This window comes from Salvelinus namaycush, chromosome 32, assembly GCF_016432855.1.
Source record: "Salvelinus namaycush isolate Seneca chromosome 32, SaNama_1.0, whole genome shotgun sequence".
In the NCBI taxonomy this organism is placed as follows: Eukaryota; Metazoa; Chordata; class Actinopteri; order Salmoniformes; family Salmonidae; genus Salvelinus; species Salvelinus namaycush.
The window spans coordinates 21,186,781-21,202,117 of NC_052338.1; the positions used below are offsets into that span (position 1 = coordinate 21,186,781).

The following is a 15,337-nucleotide window of genomic DNA, read 5'->3' on the forward strand; positions in this document are numbered from 1 at the left end:
AGTATAAACACCATGGGACCACGCAGCCATCATACCGCTCAGGAAGAAGACGCATTCTGTATCCTACGGATGAACGTACTTTGGTGGGAAAAGTGCAAATCAATCCCAGAACAACAGCAAAGGACCTTGTGAAGATGCTGGAGGAAACAGCTACAAAAGTATCTATATCCACAGTAAAACGAGTCCTATATCGACATAACCTGAAGGCCGCTCAGCAAGGAAGAAGCCACTGCTCCAAAACCGCTATAAAAAAGCCAGACTACGGTTTGCAACTGCACATGGGGACAAAGAATGTATATTTTGGAGAAATGTCCTCTGGTCTGATGAAACAATAGAACTGTTTGGCCATAATGACCATCGCTATGTTTGAAGCATGGGGGTGGCAGCATCATGTTGTGGGGGTGCTTTGCTGCAGGAGGGACTGTTGCACTTCACAAAATAGATGGCATCATGAGGCAGGAAAATTATGTGGATATATTGAAGCAACATCTCAAGACATCAGTCAGGAAATTAAATCTTGGTTGCAAATGGGTCTTCCAAATGGACAATGACCCCAAGCATACTTCCAAAGATGTGGCAAAATGGCTTAAGGACAACAAAGTGAAGGTATTGGAGTGGCCATCACAAAGCCCTGACCTCAATCCTGTTGAAAATTTGTGGGCAGAACTGAAAAAGCGTGTGCGAGCAAGGAGGCATACAAACCTGACTCGGTAACACCAGCTCTGTCAGGAGGAATGGGCCAAAATTCCCCACCTTATTGTGGGAAGCTTGTGGAAGGCTACACGAAACGTTTGACCCAAGTTAAACAATTTAAAGGCAATGATAGCAAAAATGAATTGAGAGTACGTAAACTTCTGACCCACTGGGAATGTGATGAAAGAGATAAAAGCTGAAACAAATCATTCTCTACTATTATTCTGACATTTCACATTATTAAAATAAAGTGGTGACCCTAATTCACCTAAAACAGCGAATTTTTACTAGGATTAAATGTCAGGAATTGTGAAAAACCGAGTTTAAATGTATTTGGCTTCTGTAAACTTCTGACTTCAACTGTAGAGTGTGCGACTCTTTATTTATTTCTATAGACATGGGATCCTACCACCACATTTTGCTAAAAGGGAACTAAACTCCTTGGCAACAATACCCAGCATAAACTTCTGTAGAATGCACTTTTAGAATCTCATGTCCATGCAATTTGTTCTGCAACAAGGACTGCATTCATGTTGCAAATTAGTACAGGAGTTAACCAGCAAATCACAAAAAAATGCAGCCCAAAAGTACACAATAGCTGCCAACATAGCCTCTTTTATCTAATTTTCCACTGAATGGTGCCCTCATTCTTACATCCCAGAGAAACCAATGAGTCCTACATTTCAAACTCAAATTCAACATTTGAGAAAGACATGGTCCATTGGAGCTTTTATAGGCCCAGAGTCAAGCAAACTTCAAGTCATGATGACAGCAAAATAACAAAACCAGTGATAACCATGACATGAGACCAATACCACAATTGAGAAATAACTTCAGAAATTCCCAGAATTTTAGGAGAAATGTAGAATATAATCTCACGGCATGGAGTTGGAGAGCCTTGGGCAGAGAGAGAGAGAGAGAAATGATTCAGGACAGGATCAAAAGGAATCCCGGTGAATCCTCACCTTTACTAAGCCCTGCAGCAGCATCAGAATGCCCAGACACCACCCGAAACACTAGAAGAAAGTGAAAGCCTGTGATACTGAGGAAGCTCCTATGTGCACCTGGTCTTTGTAAACCCCAGTCCCATCCAATGGGCTCAATAGACTCAAGCTGAACACACAGACACAGTCTCGCACAGACAGACACACACACACACAGACACACTCTCTCGCCCTACTGCATAAAAGCCTCAGCCTGTCAGATACGGTTTTGTCATCCATTCCAAAAATGGGAGGATGAGGAGAGGGGAGTGTGCTTCTGTGCAGCATGGTCCACGCTTGAAGAAACATGTGTTAACACGCTGCAGTGGTGTTATGTAACACCTCGGACTCACCAAAACAGGACCCTATCCAATAGCATCCACTGCAAGAAGCAGTCAATGATCCCAGCAGGAAGTCATTATAATGACTTCTAATTATGAGAACATATCTGACATTTCTGGAAGACTTCTTGCCTTGTATATGTTCAAATGATTGTCTGAAGGCTTGGATCTGATGTTACATACTGACCACACCACTCGGTCGCGTGTGAGAGCGTTGCAAAATAAATGTACACATACATGTTTATTCAATCATTGCACCCACACTGCTCGCGAGCGTCAACGAGCATGCATAGCCATGCGCTAAAATAGAACTTTGTCATATTTGTGATGCTCGAAGCGTTGTAAGTCCTGCCTCTCCCATCTCCTCATTGGTTTTTAGGAGCATATGCCCATGTGAGTGATTGAAAGATGAACTGAGGTCCACACTCCAGTCCAGTTGGTTGTGGTAATGCACCTTAAAGTTGGTTGCCAACCGCCATATAAAGTCCAAAGAAGAAGAAGCCTGAAGGAGGAGAGATTAGAAACAAACTCGGTTTACTGTTTTATCTGTGGATTAATTGTCGGAGTAGAGGACCTTGTGCATTTCAGGTAAAATAACAACCCAATGTTTATATCCCAGGACAAATTAGCTAGCAACAGCAAGCTAGCTAGCTAAATTGCCATAAATGTTTAATGTTTTTCGACCTGTCCCCAAATTAATATAATTGGTTCAGAGTTTGTTTTGATATTTAAACCTGGTGTCCTGATCGTGTCTGGTGTGGGTGGACAAAATCAACTTGCGCGATGGCACACGCGGACGCACGTGCGGTCTGGTCAGCATGTAAGACTTTCCGTTTTTATGATGTCACTATAACATTTTTAAATAGGCTTTCTCTTTTATGGCATGACCATTTCCACCGGGCACAGACGTCAGTTTAACGTTTAATTTTGATTTACATTTGGTTGAGTTGTCAACTAACGTGAATTCAATGTGAAATCAACAAAACATTTTACCATGTCATTGGATTTAGGTAAAAAATTGGATGAAAAAAATACGAAATTCCCTTATGTTGATGACTTTTTTCAAATCCAATCAGTTTTTCCAAGTTGATTCAACATCATCACATAGATTTTTGGGGGGGTTAAATTATATGGAAACAACATTGATTCAACAATTTTTGGCTCAGTGGGTTGTAATCGTCAGTTACAACCAATGATGTATATAAACCCTGGATTGCTGATGCTATTTAATTGCCATTGAGACGCTTTGAAGTCACCGGTCGGGACATATTGGTACTCCCCAGTAGGAGCAGTCCTCCATAGGAATGAATGGAATTCGACAGTATTTAAATTAAATGTTTCAAGGACAAAATTACATGTATTTAAGTATTAGTAAATGCATTTATATAGCTTCCAAAATACTTTTGGTATTAAGCTATATGGCTTCAACACAGCGCCCCGTTTGACCTCTTTCTGTGTCTGCAAACATTGCTGCAAGATGGTGATGCGCGCAAGTTGGTGGGAGGACAAGGGGGAGTTCTTATAGAACTCTCTATGACTCTATTTACATGTTGCTTATGAGTGCATTTCACACTACTTTTGAGTTATAATTGGATTTTAAGGCTTGTATAAATGTCATGCTTAATATAATGTTTGTGTCATCGTCGCAAATCAACTGCATTATATAAAAAAAACACTTCAACCAGTAAAATGGCTCTTTGGCTTTTGCTACAGCCTATATCAATGAGCGTTAGCATTCTAGCTAACAACTGCTCCATCCAAAATAGTTATTTTGCAAAGATCACATCCAAATATAATCTTTGCGACTGTTCAAGCAAGAATCAAAACATTATTGTAAGCGTATGACAACCCCAAAAAGTGATTTTGTTCAGAAGTAATAAAAACATAAATCTAGGCTTTGTTGGATGGGAGTATGATGGCGAAGGCTTTCTATGTGGGAATTTTTTTTAATCTTCATCCAACACATCCAGAACTAGTGGCCTGACCACAGCACAACCAAAGACATTTCCTTTATGGAAACAATATTTTCAAACCAGAGGAAAGCAGGAAAGTGTCATCTTCCCCATTTTGACACACTAGTTGCCTTGTTTAGTATGGGTCTTTGTCTATAGTCTGCAGAATACAAACATGTGTAGTCATGTTCAGTTTGGCCACAAAAGGCAGTCAATTCGGAGGGGGGTGGGGGGTGGTAGACTACAGGATGCTGATTGTGGCCTCCTAAATGACTTCATCCGTCAGTCTGCACATCAGTAAATTGAAACATTATTGCCAAAAGCAGATGCTGGTAACATACTGGTCTTGATGTAAACTGCTAATCGCATCACACAATAGTTTATACCATCACGACCATCAACATGTGAGCACCAAGTAGAATCTTCATCATAAAATGTATCTCTGACATCACAAATGAAACACCTTGTGCACTGAAGGTCAAAATGAGGCGATGTCCTCACAAATTATTGTGAATTCTGTCGATTGCTACATCAATATTTAAATATTGATAAATTCCACACACAAAAAAAAAATCTGTCCTAGACACAATGACAAAATTCAGTTACAGCACAATTTTAATCATTTCAAATCTGTTTAATCCATCCAATAATATCTGTTACTAGTAGATACTAGTAGTCTAATTTTGATTGTTCATGCTGGATTGATGAATTCCTGTCTGTATGTTCACTCTCAAGCTAACACACCAAATTGTACATGGAGACCTGTAGTAAATAGTGAACAAACACTGAGCAAAGCTATAAGAGGAGGTGGGGTATTTATTTGACTGAAACTGTGTTGAAATACTCTGTGTCCTCAGTGGCAGTGGGGAGTTTCCTCAGGGCTCCACCCTGGATGGGCACCCTCTCCAGGGCCAGCTCTGTATTGGCCAGGGGCCCTCCTGTCAGGTGGGCTGGAGTGCTCTCTACAGTCATCACCCGCCCACAGAATTTCTGAAACAACACACACACACACACACACACACACACACACACACACACACACACACACACACACACACACACACACACACACACACACACACACACACACACACACACATACATAATTGTTTTAAGGCAGTGGGGAAATCAGAGCAACAGAACAAGCATGGAAACAGGGGTGCATGGTATATGGCCAATATAGCACGGCTAAGGGCTGTTCTTAAGGCAAGATGCAATGCGGAGTGTCGTAGGCCGTGGTATATTGGCAATATACCACAAACCCCCGAGGTGCCTTATTGCTATTATAAACGGGTTACCAATGTAATTAGAGCAGTAAAAATAAACGTTTTGTCATACCAGTGGTATACCCTTGATATACCATGGCTTTTAGCCAATCAGCATTCAGGGCTTGAAGCACAGTTTATAATTATCAATATAGTACAGTACAATATCTGCATCACAACGACTTACTGTAATTTGTAAGCCATGAATCTGTGTAGGATGGAATATAGCTTCCTTATGCTTTGGTTTAGGTCTGGATGAGTCAATAGATCTCTCCTGATGCTCTTTTGTCTCCTGAAATAGAACTTGATAAAGTAATCAATCACAAAGTCTTCTCTACAAATAGCACTTTCAAAGAAAGATTAATTGCTAGAGGCGGACATAGGATAACCTTTAAAATCTTGTAGTTTGATGTCTTTGCCACAAAATGCTCCCAAGACTGGGCTGTAAGCTCCTGCTGTTTCCAGTTGGAACTTATCTGTGAAATTAAGAAATAAACAGAATAACTTAGTCAGACCTTAATTATTTTAGAGCCCTTACACACATTGGGGCCATTTGACCCCAGCTGTTATAATGTCACGGGCGCACACACACACACACACACACACACACACACACGCACACACCTCTGTATACATGCGTTTCTCCTCACTGACGTCCTCCTTGTCCCGTTGCTCCAGCATGCTGCTCTGCTGTGTGATGACTCTCCTGGCTGTGTCCTCTGTCATCTTAGCAATGGTATCCAGGGCCTCTTCGTCAGGGGTGACTGGTCTCACTCCCTCCAGGCTCAACTCTTTGGAGATCTCATCCCACACCTCGCCAACCTATTGAGATAGCTTACCGTTTAAAAAAAACGGTTTTTCGTCATGATTTGACATGTTTTTTCCCCCTTCTTCTTGTCTTTGTCAGTTTGACACTGTTCTGACTGATACGGATATCATATCAAGCTTATTTGTGTGTGACTGACCTGTTATAAATGTACATTCTAGGATAGGCTAAGAGAGGACACAAATGTTCACCTTAAAGTCCAGATATCTGGTGACAATGCTTAGGGTGATATAATCTTCCGTTGACAATCCAGGCAGGGCTTCAAAACCTGGAATCAGAAGCATTATTTTACCCAAGGAAACAACTCACAAACACACATTACTGGAAAGCATCCATTTGTGATAATTTCAACATTTCAGGGTGTTGGTATGGCAACTGCCCGGCATCGGACCGTAAGGTGCTACAGAGGGTAGTGCGTACGGCCCAGTACATCACTGGTGCCAAGCTTCCTGCCATCCAGGACCTATATACTAGGCGGTGTCAGAGGAAAGCCCAAAAAATTGTCAGAGACTCCAGTCACCCAAGTCATAGACTGTTTTTTCTGCTACCGCACGGCAAGTGGTACTGGAGTGCCAAGTCTAAGACCAAAAGGCTCCTTAACAGCTTCTACCCCCAAGCCATTAGACTGCTGAACAATTAATCAAATGGCCACAGGACTATTTACATTGACACCCCCCCCCCCTCTCCATTTGTTTTGTACACTGCTGCTACTCACTATTTATTATCTATGCACAGTTACTTCACCCCTACCTACATGTACAAATTACCTCGACTAACCTGTACCCCCGCATACTGACTCAGTACCCCCTGTATATAGCCTCATTATTGTTATTTTATTGTGTTACTTTTTATTATTTTTTACTTTAGTTTATTTGGTAAATATTTTCTTAACTCTTCTTGAACTGCACTGTTTGTTAAGGGCTTTTAAGTAAGCATTTCACGGTAAGGTCTACACATGTTGTATTCGGCAACATGTGACAAATAAAGTTTGATTTGATTTAATCCATCCCTTGAAAATAGTAGTCAATTGTCCTTTACCAAGTTTACAGAAGACAGAGTAGATCTTGAAGCGAAGGTTCTCAGACACATCCATCACTGCAGCACTAGGCCTGTTAGCAGGCAGTGATACCTGGGAATCCTCCTCCTCTTGGTAATAACACAGAATAGGCTTCTTGGGATCTAGCCATAAAATATAAAAAAAAGTTATAGTTTTAGTAGTAGGATGTTACTGTAACTCCATTATGAAAGACAGAAACAGAGGCAACATTTACTGTATTAGTCAAATAGTATTGACCTCACTGCATAGCATTTCACTGTCATTGTGTGATTGTTAACAGCAGTAATCCCACTTAATTTGAGTGATACCATGGACCCACCTGAGATCCTTCCATAGAGGTCTCTGCTCACCCCCAGCTCTGCCTCTTCCTGCCTCCAGAGCTGTAAGAGTAGCCCCGGGGTGGTCAGGCTCTTCTGCCCTCGCCAGGCCAGGATGTGAGACATCGTCTTGGGGTTGTCACACAGCTCCAGCAGGGTTCCAAGGACCACGTTCTGCATGTTCCTAGGGCTCGACTGCAGGTTAGATGGGTTCAGAAATTCAACATGGTGCAGCAGAAAAAGTCCTGCTTGAGCTACACCTAAGGATGCCACACCAAATAGTGTACTTACATGAAGCAAGTCAAGCAGAAGGAAAATGCCTTCTTTTTCCAAAAACACATCTTCTGTGGTGTAGCATCCAACGATACAGGACCTACAGTAAAACAATAGCCCACAAATGAGAACATACAGTACAAGAGTCGCAGATGGAAGAAGTAAACTGATGTATTGGTAAGTGAACTGACCAGACACAATCCACGGTGGAGAGGATGAGTTTGTTGTGTCCCAGGCCACTGTAGAACTTCTCAGTGCTCATCTTGAGGAAATGCACCGTCATCTCAACTCCCTCCGATCCAAACAATTCCTGAGGCATATAGTAGCGTGGAGTTATACCCATTTTAGTCTCCATTTAAATTCAATGAAAGCGAAAACATCATAGCGCATTGAGGCTTTTTAACTGCTGTTATGAGGGTGAGTAACACATCATTCTCTAATATCCTCTTTGAAGATGTTGTATTTGTATATATTAGGGATCCCCATTACCTGCTGCCAAGGCAGCAGCTATTCTTCCTGGGGTCCAAACACACTAAGGCACTTACATTACATATAAAACAAAAGATCAAACAGTATATCATATAACATTATTACACCACTACATATCTATAATACAAAATGTATAATACCACCATACAACAATATTACAATGTATGTGCGTGTAGAGTGCGTGTGCTAGCGCTTGTGCACGTATGCATGTGTGTGTACCTTTCTGTGTGTCTCTTCACAGTCCCCGCTGTAATCAAGGTTCTTGATCTTAGTTTTACCTTTCTGTGTGGATTGTTCTCGCAGAGTGCTGACAGGATCAGCTGAATGTCAGCCTTGATCTCCAAGGTAATAACGTCCTCCTCCTCAGGACTCCCCTCCATCTGCATAATGATCACTGGGAAAGTTGTGCTCAATATTATGGAAAAACACAGATACTTTGTGAAGCTTGCATTTGGAATCAAAATCTAAATATCCATAATAGCTGTAATATTCCAAAAGGAGAGGTACCGCCTGTCATTACCAAGCAGCTGGCTGATGGCTCCTTGATCAAAGAGGTCCTGGTTGATTGCTTCGTTGCCTAGGGATGCCATGGATCTCAGCAGCCTCACACAGTAACGCATCTGAGCCTTCTTACTGCCCCTCCCTCCAGTGCCATGGAAACTATGGCCCTGTCCAAAGTAGGCATCTGTTGGGCATAAACAATGATGTGATACAAACAATAGTTGCAGATCAAACCAAGTGACCAATTTCAAGTTCCATTAAATTCATAGCTAAGTCATCATAAGTGGTCAAACAAATGTGTGAGGTACCAGTCTCTGAATTACTCCCACCATACAAGCCAATATATGAAATTAAGAACATTGCTTTGGAGAAGTCCATCTGCAACTAACGTTGTCTACACACCACTACTTCTGTTCAACTCCTGTCCAAGTTCGTGGTAAGTTCCCAGTGTGTCCCCTCTCCTCACCTCGCTCAGTGCACCACTCCAGCAGCAGCAGAAGGCAGGTGTTTCCCTGGCAGGTCATGTAGTCATCCAGCATCAGTGGAGCCACGGTGGCCAGAGTGGCCAGAGCCTGCAGCTGCAGCTCCTCCTGCTGGACAGGGGTCCAGTTGCGTGGCCCTGACTGGCCTTCAGGAGGAGCAGCAGTGGGCTTCACTAGGTGGAGCAGGGCCAGGACAACATGGCCCTCTTTGAACAGCTGGTAGACACAAACATCATGTATGAAGTTACAGTTTATAACGCGTCAGAAAGTATTAATAATTTGTATGTACTCTGGAATGTTTTTCAGACTATCAATGGCACACTAACGTTAAATAATGCAGCTAATCAATCGTTCACATTACGGAAGTAAAATACTCATTCACCTGCAGAGCAGATAAGTCTTTTGACATGACAACAACCAGATTTAGTAGCAACCTTTTCATCTCAAAATCTTCATTGTTATAGGATAGCTTGAGGTTGCGCACCAACGGGTTGTGACTCTTGACTTGGATACAAAGAAAAATAATATCAAAATAGTTCATGACCATTCAACTTCATTTGGAAGATAACATGTAACAGATTTACTTTATAATGCATTAATAATTATCACTACTTACAAACACATCATCATTTATATATATATGAGGAAAAAAGAGGCTTACGTTCTGGAAACGTAACAAAAAGAATGAGCTGCTTGGCAAATAAACTTTCCTGTAAATGAGGACAACCACTGATGAGGAGACAAACAAATATCAATAACATGTGATGCTTGAAGTGTGGTATGATTATTGACAATTGATGACATTCCTGTGATTTACTTCCTGCTTTGATTTAGTAATACAATTTGCTTACAATGAGTGGAGATTTGGGGTTTTCAGCTATGAGAGTTGTGATCACCAGTAGATCATTCCTGAGTTGGAAGTCATAATGTCGAAAGCCATTCAGCAGCTGGTGCAAAAATGCCTCTTTCAGAGCCCTATGTTTGAGACAATAATAATCATTAGTACTTAATTTCCCTTCACATATTACACAGTTAATTTGTAATGGTTGTAAACACTTCTTCAATGTGAGTACTGTTTATTGCACTCACTCATGCAGAATGTGAATGAGCTCTTAAAAAATGTAGGTAAAAGTCACATACATAATACAGTCCATGTTGCTGAGTTGAGCTGTAACCTCCTCTTTGCAACCTCTCTCCAGCAAGTTCCATAGGATCTCCGAGGAGCGGAACAGGACTTGCCCTGATGGGTCTGGCTCATTCATATGGAAACAGATCTGCTCTGCCCCCTGTGCCTTTAATATTAGGCTACAGTTCACATCTGTGTACAAAACATACACGTGACTGTAGGAGGTGGAATAAATAGAGACAGACTCCTTGACATTGGCAGAGGTAAACTGTAAGTTACTGCTATGATTGGTCCTTCTTTAAAGAGCTACATTATCTCAAGAGCTACTTTCTCTGATGAAGGGCTCTGATCCAAAGTAGTGCACTATAAAGGGAATTAGGGTCCCACACTGGCAATATTCTGACTTTCTCTAGGTCTGGGATTTCCGAGACTATGCCAGTTGGGAAACATACAGAAACTAATTCATACAGAAACTAATTCACCAGTCCTTTATAGCAATTCATGTTTGAATTGTTATTTACCAGAGGAGCTGGAGAGCATCTGAAGAGTCTGTAGGACCTGGAGCTTGACTGCAGGCTGGTTCTCCAGGAGGGCCATGGACAGGACCAGAGTCTCAGCCAGCCCACTCTGCTCCAACAGCTGCACCCTGTAGCCTAGGCTGGTAGGGTGGAGTCCTATAGAAAATAGGATATTACAACAGAAGATAATAAGCATATTTCTGTGAAGTGGTACACCATTTCAGACAGGTGAATGTCTTACAACAAACACAACATCAATATCATTTAAAATGGCTCACTCAATGAATGTTTAGAGAATCTGTGAGAGGGAACAGCTGGCTTTGAGGCAGCTGCAGGCTTTGAAAGACTGTCCATACCATCCACACAGTGTTTTGATGTCACAGAGCTGTACACGGATATAATAGAGTGGCAGATTTGGTTCCTCACTTCAGCGTTTGGCACCCTCATCAGGAACCCTGCAAACATTAAATAAATTGGTATCACTTTTGGATGACCATAGATGCTTGTATGACCACAGCAGTACTGCATGCGTTACGTACCCATCTGAGAGAGTGATTCTTTGACAGTCTGTGCGTAGGTCACTTCATCAGAGGTCTTTTCCTTTAGAAAAGGAAGCCTAAGTAATACAAGTTATAGTCTGTAAGCTTGTATTTGGTTTGAATAAGCAAGAACAACCGATTGAACAAGCAACAACTTACCTACAAATCTTCAGTAAGTCACATAGCACTGAAGTATATTCAGGGTGATCTTTGGACTTCTCAGCACAGATATATAAAATCTTAAAAACATCAGCCAGCTCTTTCAAAAGCTTGAAAAATTTATTTTAAGGACAAATAAGCACGTGAAGAAGTAGCCTAACTATGGAAATAATGGTGTCTAAAAATACCCCATGGAGACCTACAATATCTCATAACTATAATTATTTCTGGGCAATAAAAATGCTGAACCCAAAAATAATTAGCTGGTAATTGGGACCTAGGGAATTCAATGTGTCTACATTTGGTACTCGGAGGACATGACACTGCCTAACAACATAGGCTTATCTATTTCCAAAACATCATTAGGGGATATGAGTCAGAAGAGTTTACACCCTGGCACAATTAGTTCTGAACAAGAAAATAATCAATCAGCCCAATGAAATCAAGAAAAAGTCAGGTAAGAAGGATACAAAGCCTTTTTGACATCTCTTCACTACTTTCTTCAAAGCAAAAATCTGTCTCTCTTTCAAAGTAGCCTGAAGAGATAAAAATGTTTGATTAACATTTGGCATTTCCATTGAATGAATAACTTAGTTTATGATTTTGTTACTAACCTAGTAATAGTTTAATGATTTTGTTGACAAATATTTATCACTTACTGCTAAAGGATCCTCAAGAAAATGTATCACACGACTGAGTTCAATAGGTTTGGTGAGAACCTGAAAAAACACATGAATGCATTTGATAAATTCACATGAATCCAGATTCATAAGACAAAGTTAACCTTTATTTGAAATGCATGACAAAGTAGTTTAAAACATGTCAAAGTAGAAAAATATAAATAACTTACTTCCTGTTTCTCTTGATCATTGTCTTTTGCTATATGTTTGATAACTGGGATCGCAGGTTTTCTTCGATGCACTTTGGCTTTCGATCCAGTTGAAGTTGTCAAATAACTTTTAGTCATTGCAGCCTCCGATGCAAGCATTGCAAACGCGTTTGTGCAAAAAAAATACCTGCTTTAGAGAGTTCCGCGTGTACAACTGAAAATGTTCAGTTAGTTGACATAACAAACATTACAAATACATGGAAGAAAATAACTATAGTCGATGCCTCTCACACCTACTTCTGTGTTGGCCTCAGACCTACCTATGTGCGCCTGTATCCGTTACTATGGTTATCTCCCTACTACCACAAACAGAAAATACCACATCTTGAAACGCCTACTTTTCCCGTTCTGACACACCGGAAGTGGGTTTTTGGTGACAGCATTCGCCATTATTTCCTTGACAGAATAACGACAACAAAGGCAGATTGATTACAATTAATTCTTACAATCGTCTCAAACAAATTAATAAACCCTGAATAACTCAATTCGCCTTTGCACTCGTTCTAAACAACGCGTTTTTATTTTTGCACTCGTTCTAAACAACGCGTTTTTATTTTTATTTTACAAAGGGTAAAGTCTACAAAACTTAGTCCACTCTGTTCATAACAGATTATATTGAGATCAAATGTTTAATCGATGAGAAAATGTGCAGAATCTCGGCCAAAATCCATCTCGTTCCATCTTCTTCCACTGCCAGCCAGTGAGCAGCTTCTTCATCTTCTTCTTCTACTTCTATGGTATAGTGGCGTAACAATCAAATGTGCAGTCTGCCACCAACTGTGCGGGTGGGTAATAAGGATCGGTCCGCAAACATAAAACATTTGGGTAAAAATAAAAGATCATACTAACTACCAAAAAAATTATAAATAATAACCAAACAAAATGAACCTGCTTTTCTGTAAAAAAAAAAATCGGAATCAGGTCCCAACACAGGTTCAGAAGCCTCCTGTGTGGGCGGGACATTTCCTAGCGACAAAAGTCCTTGTAGTGTTTCTGCCGTGAAGTCTTGGAGCCCCAACAACTTCTCAGTTGCACATATAATGATATCCAGCTTATTTGACTTCTTAGACACTTGTGCTGTACAATTAACCACTGTGGCTATAAATGCCACAAAAATCCACTTTCTTCACAATGAGTGTATCCAGATCACCCGATTGACTTAAAACACTAGCAACTGATTGCAATGCGTCCACACCATATCTTCAACAGTGTTGCCTCTTTCCCCTTCGACTCTCTTCACCTCCTCCACATAGGAGATCCTCTGCGCAGCCCTGATCTTTGACACCTCAACCTCCTTCACCCTAACAGGGCACTCAAGGAAGTCTGGAGTATGATCCCCACCACAGTTTCAACATTTTCCATTCACAGATTCTTCAATATTATACTTCTCCTGTCTGCAAACATTTGATACGTGACCGTACCCTTTACAATTTCCGCACTGTAATGTTTTGGACACAAATTCTCTCACCGCATACCTCACATATCCAAGTTTTATATATTCAGGTAGAGTCTTCTCAAACAACAATAACATCAACAGGCTTTTCTCCTTCCTTCCATTTACCATACAGGTCAGGCGATGTGCACTGACCACTGCTGGGATTTTCTGACTAAGATACTCATCATCTACAGTACCAGTCAAAAGTTTGAACACACCTACTCATTCAAGGGTTTTATTTATTTTTACTATTTTCTACATTGTAGAATAATAGTGAAGACATCAAAACTATGAAATAACACATATGGAATCATGTAGTAATCAAAAATGTTTCAAAGTAGCCACCCTTTGCCCTGATGACAGCTTTGCACACTCTTGGCATTCTCTCAACCAGCTTCATGAGGTAGTCACCTGGAATGCATTTCAATTAACAGGTGTGCCTTGTTCAAAGTTAATTTGTGGAATTTCTTTCCTTCTTAATGCGTTTGAGCTGATCAGTTGTGTTGTGACAAGGTAGGGGTGGTATACAGAAGATAGCCCTATTTGGTAAAAGGCTGAGTCATAATGGCAAGAACAGCTCAAATAAGCAAAGCTTAATGACAGTCCATCATTACTTTAAAACATGAAGGTCAGTCAATGCGGAAAATTTCAAGAACTTTGAACGTTTCTTCAAGTGCAGTCGCAAAAACCATCAAGCACTATAATGAAACTGGCTCTCATGAGGACCGCCACAGGAAAGAAAGACCCAGAGTTACAGAGGATAAGTTCATTAGAGGTACCAGCCTCAGAAATTGCAGCCCTAATAAATGGTTCACAGAGTTCAAGTAACAGACACATCTCAACATCAACTGTTCAGAAGAGACTGCGTGAATCAGGCCTTCGTGGTCAAATTGCTACTAAAGGACGCCAATAAGAAGAGACGTGCTTGGTCCAAGAAACACGACCAATGGACATTAGACCGGTGGAAATCTGTCCTTTGGTCTGATGAGTCCAAATGTGAGGTTTTTGGTTCCCACTGCCTTGTCTTTGTGAGACGGAGAGTAGATGAACGGATGATCTCTGCATGTGTAGTTACCACCGTGAAGCATGGAGGAGGAGGTGTGATGGTGTGGGGTTGCTTTGCTAGTGACACTGTTCGTGATTTATTTAGAATTTAAGGTACACTTAAGGTACACTCCTCTTCCGCTCTTCATCAACACAATTAACCAAAACAAGGCCGCTTCTAGTCACCTTGATTGAATCCACCTTTCCCATTGCTTTCTTCACAGTCCTCGATATTACAAATGGATTTCCCAAATTAATCTCCTTGTCCAAAAAACGCAGCCCAATAAGAAATGCATTATTGGACCGGTTCTCGTCTTCTACTACAACTTATTTTCCATTAATTATCACACACTTCACTTGCCGCACTTTCGGATTCAAGCAGAGTCACCATTTTCCCCACAGGCCACTCCCGGCCTCCCACTCCGCGTTGTGCCTCTTGTTTATCGGT

At 41.1% G+C, this 15,337-nt stretch overlaps 1 protein-coding gene across 1 annotated transcript; it reads right to left on the bottom strand.

Annotated features, from left to right (window-relative positions):
• Positions 1 to 4,566: 4,566 nt before the first annotated feature.
• On the bottom strand, positions 4,567 to 13,124 carry LOC120027028 (cilia- and flagella-associated protein 69-like). The gene is made up of 23 exons (XM_038971872.1): positions 12,372 to 13,124; positions 12,181 to 12,240; positions 11,992 to 12,057; positions 11,522 to 11,631; positions 11,363 to 11,439; positions 11,180 to 11,278; positions 10,827 to 10,979; positions 10,320 to 10,497; positions 10,031 to 10,154; positions 9,841 to 9,889; positions 9,562 to 9,683; positions 9,164 to 9,395; positions 8,717 to 8,881; positions 8,475 to 8,590; positions 7,899 to 8,017; positions 7,726 to 7,807; positions 7,437 to 7,629; positions 7,099 to 7,239; positions 6,252 to 6,328; positions 5,859 to 6,056; positions 5,624 to 5,710; positions 5,422 to 5,526; positions 4,567 to 4,959 (listed from the first exon to the last, which is right to left on the bottom strand). Exons 1-23 carry the CDS (start codon positions 12,507 to 12,509, stop codon positions 4,786 to 4,788), a joined length of 2,865 nt encoding a protein of 954 aa, XP_038827800.1. The 5' UTR covers positions 12,510 to 13,124; the 3' UTR covers positions 4,567 to 4,785.
• Positions 13,125 to 15,337: the final 2,213 nt, after the last annotated feature.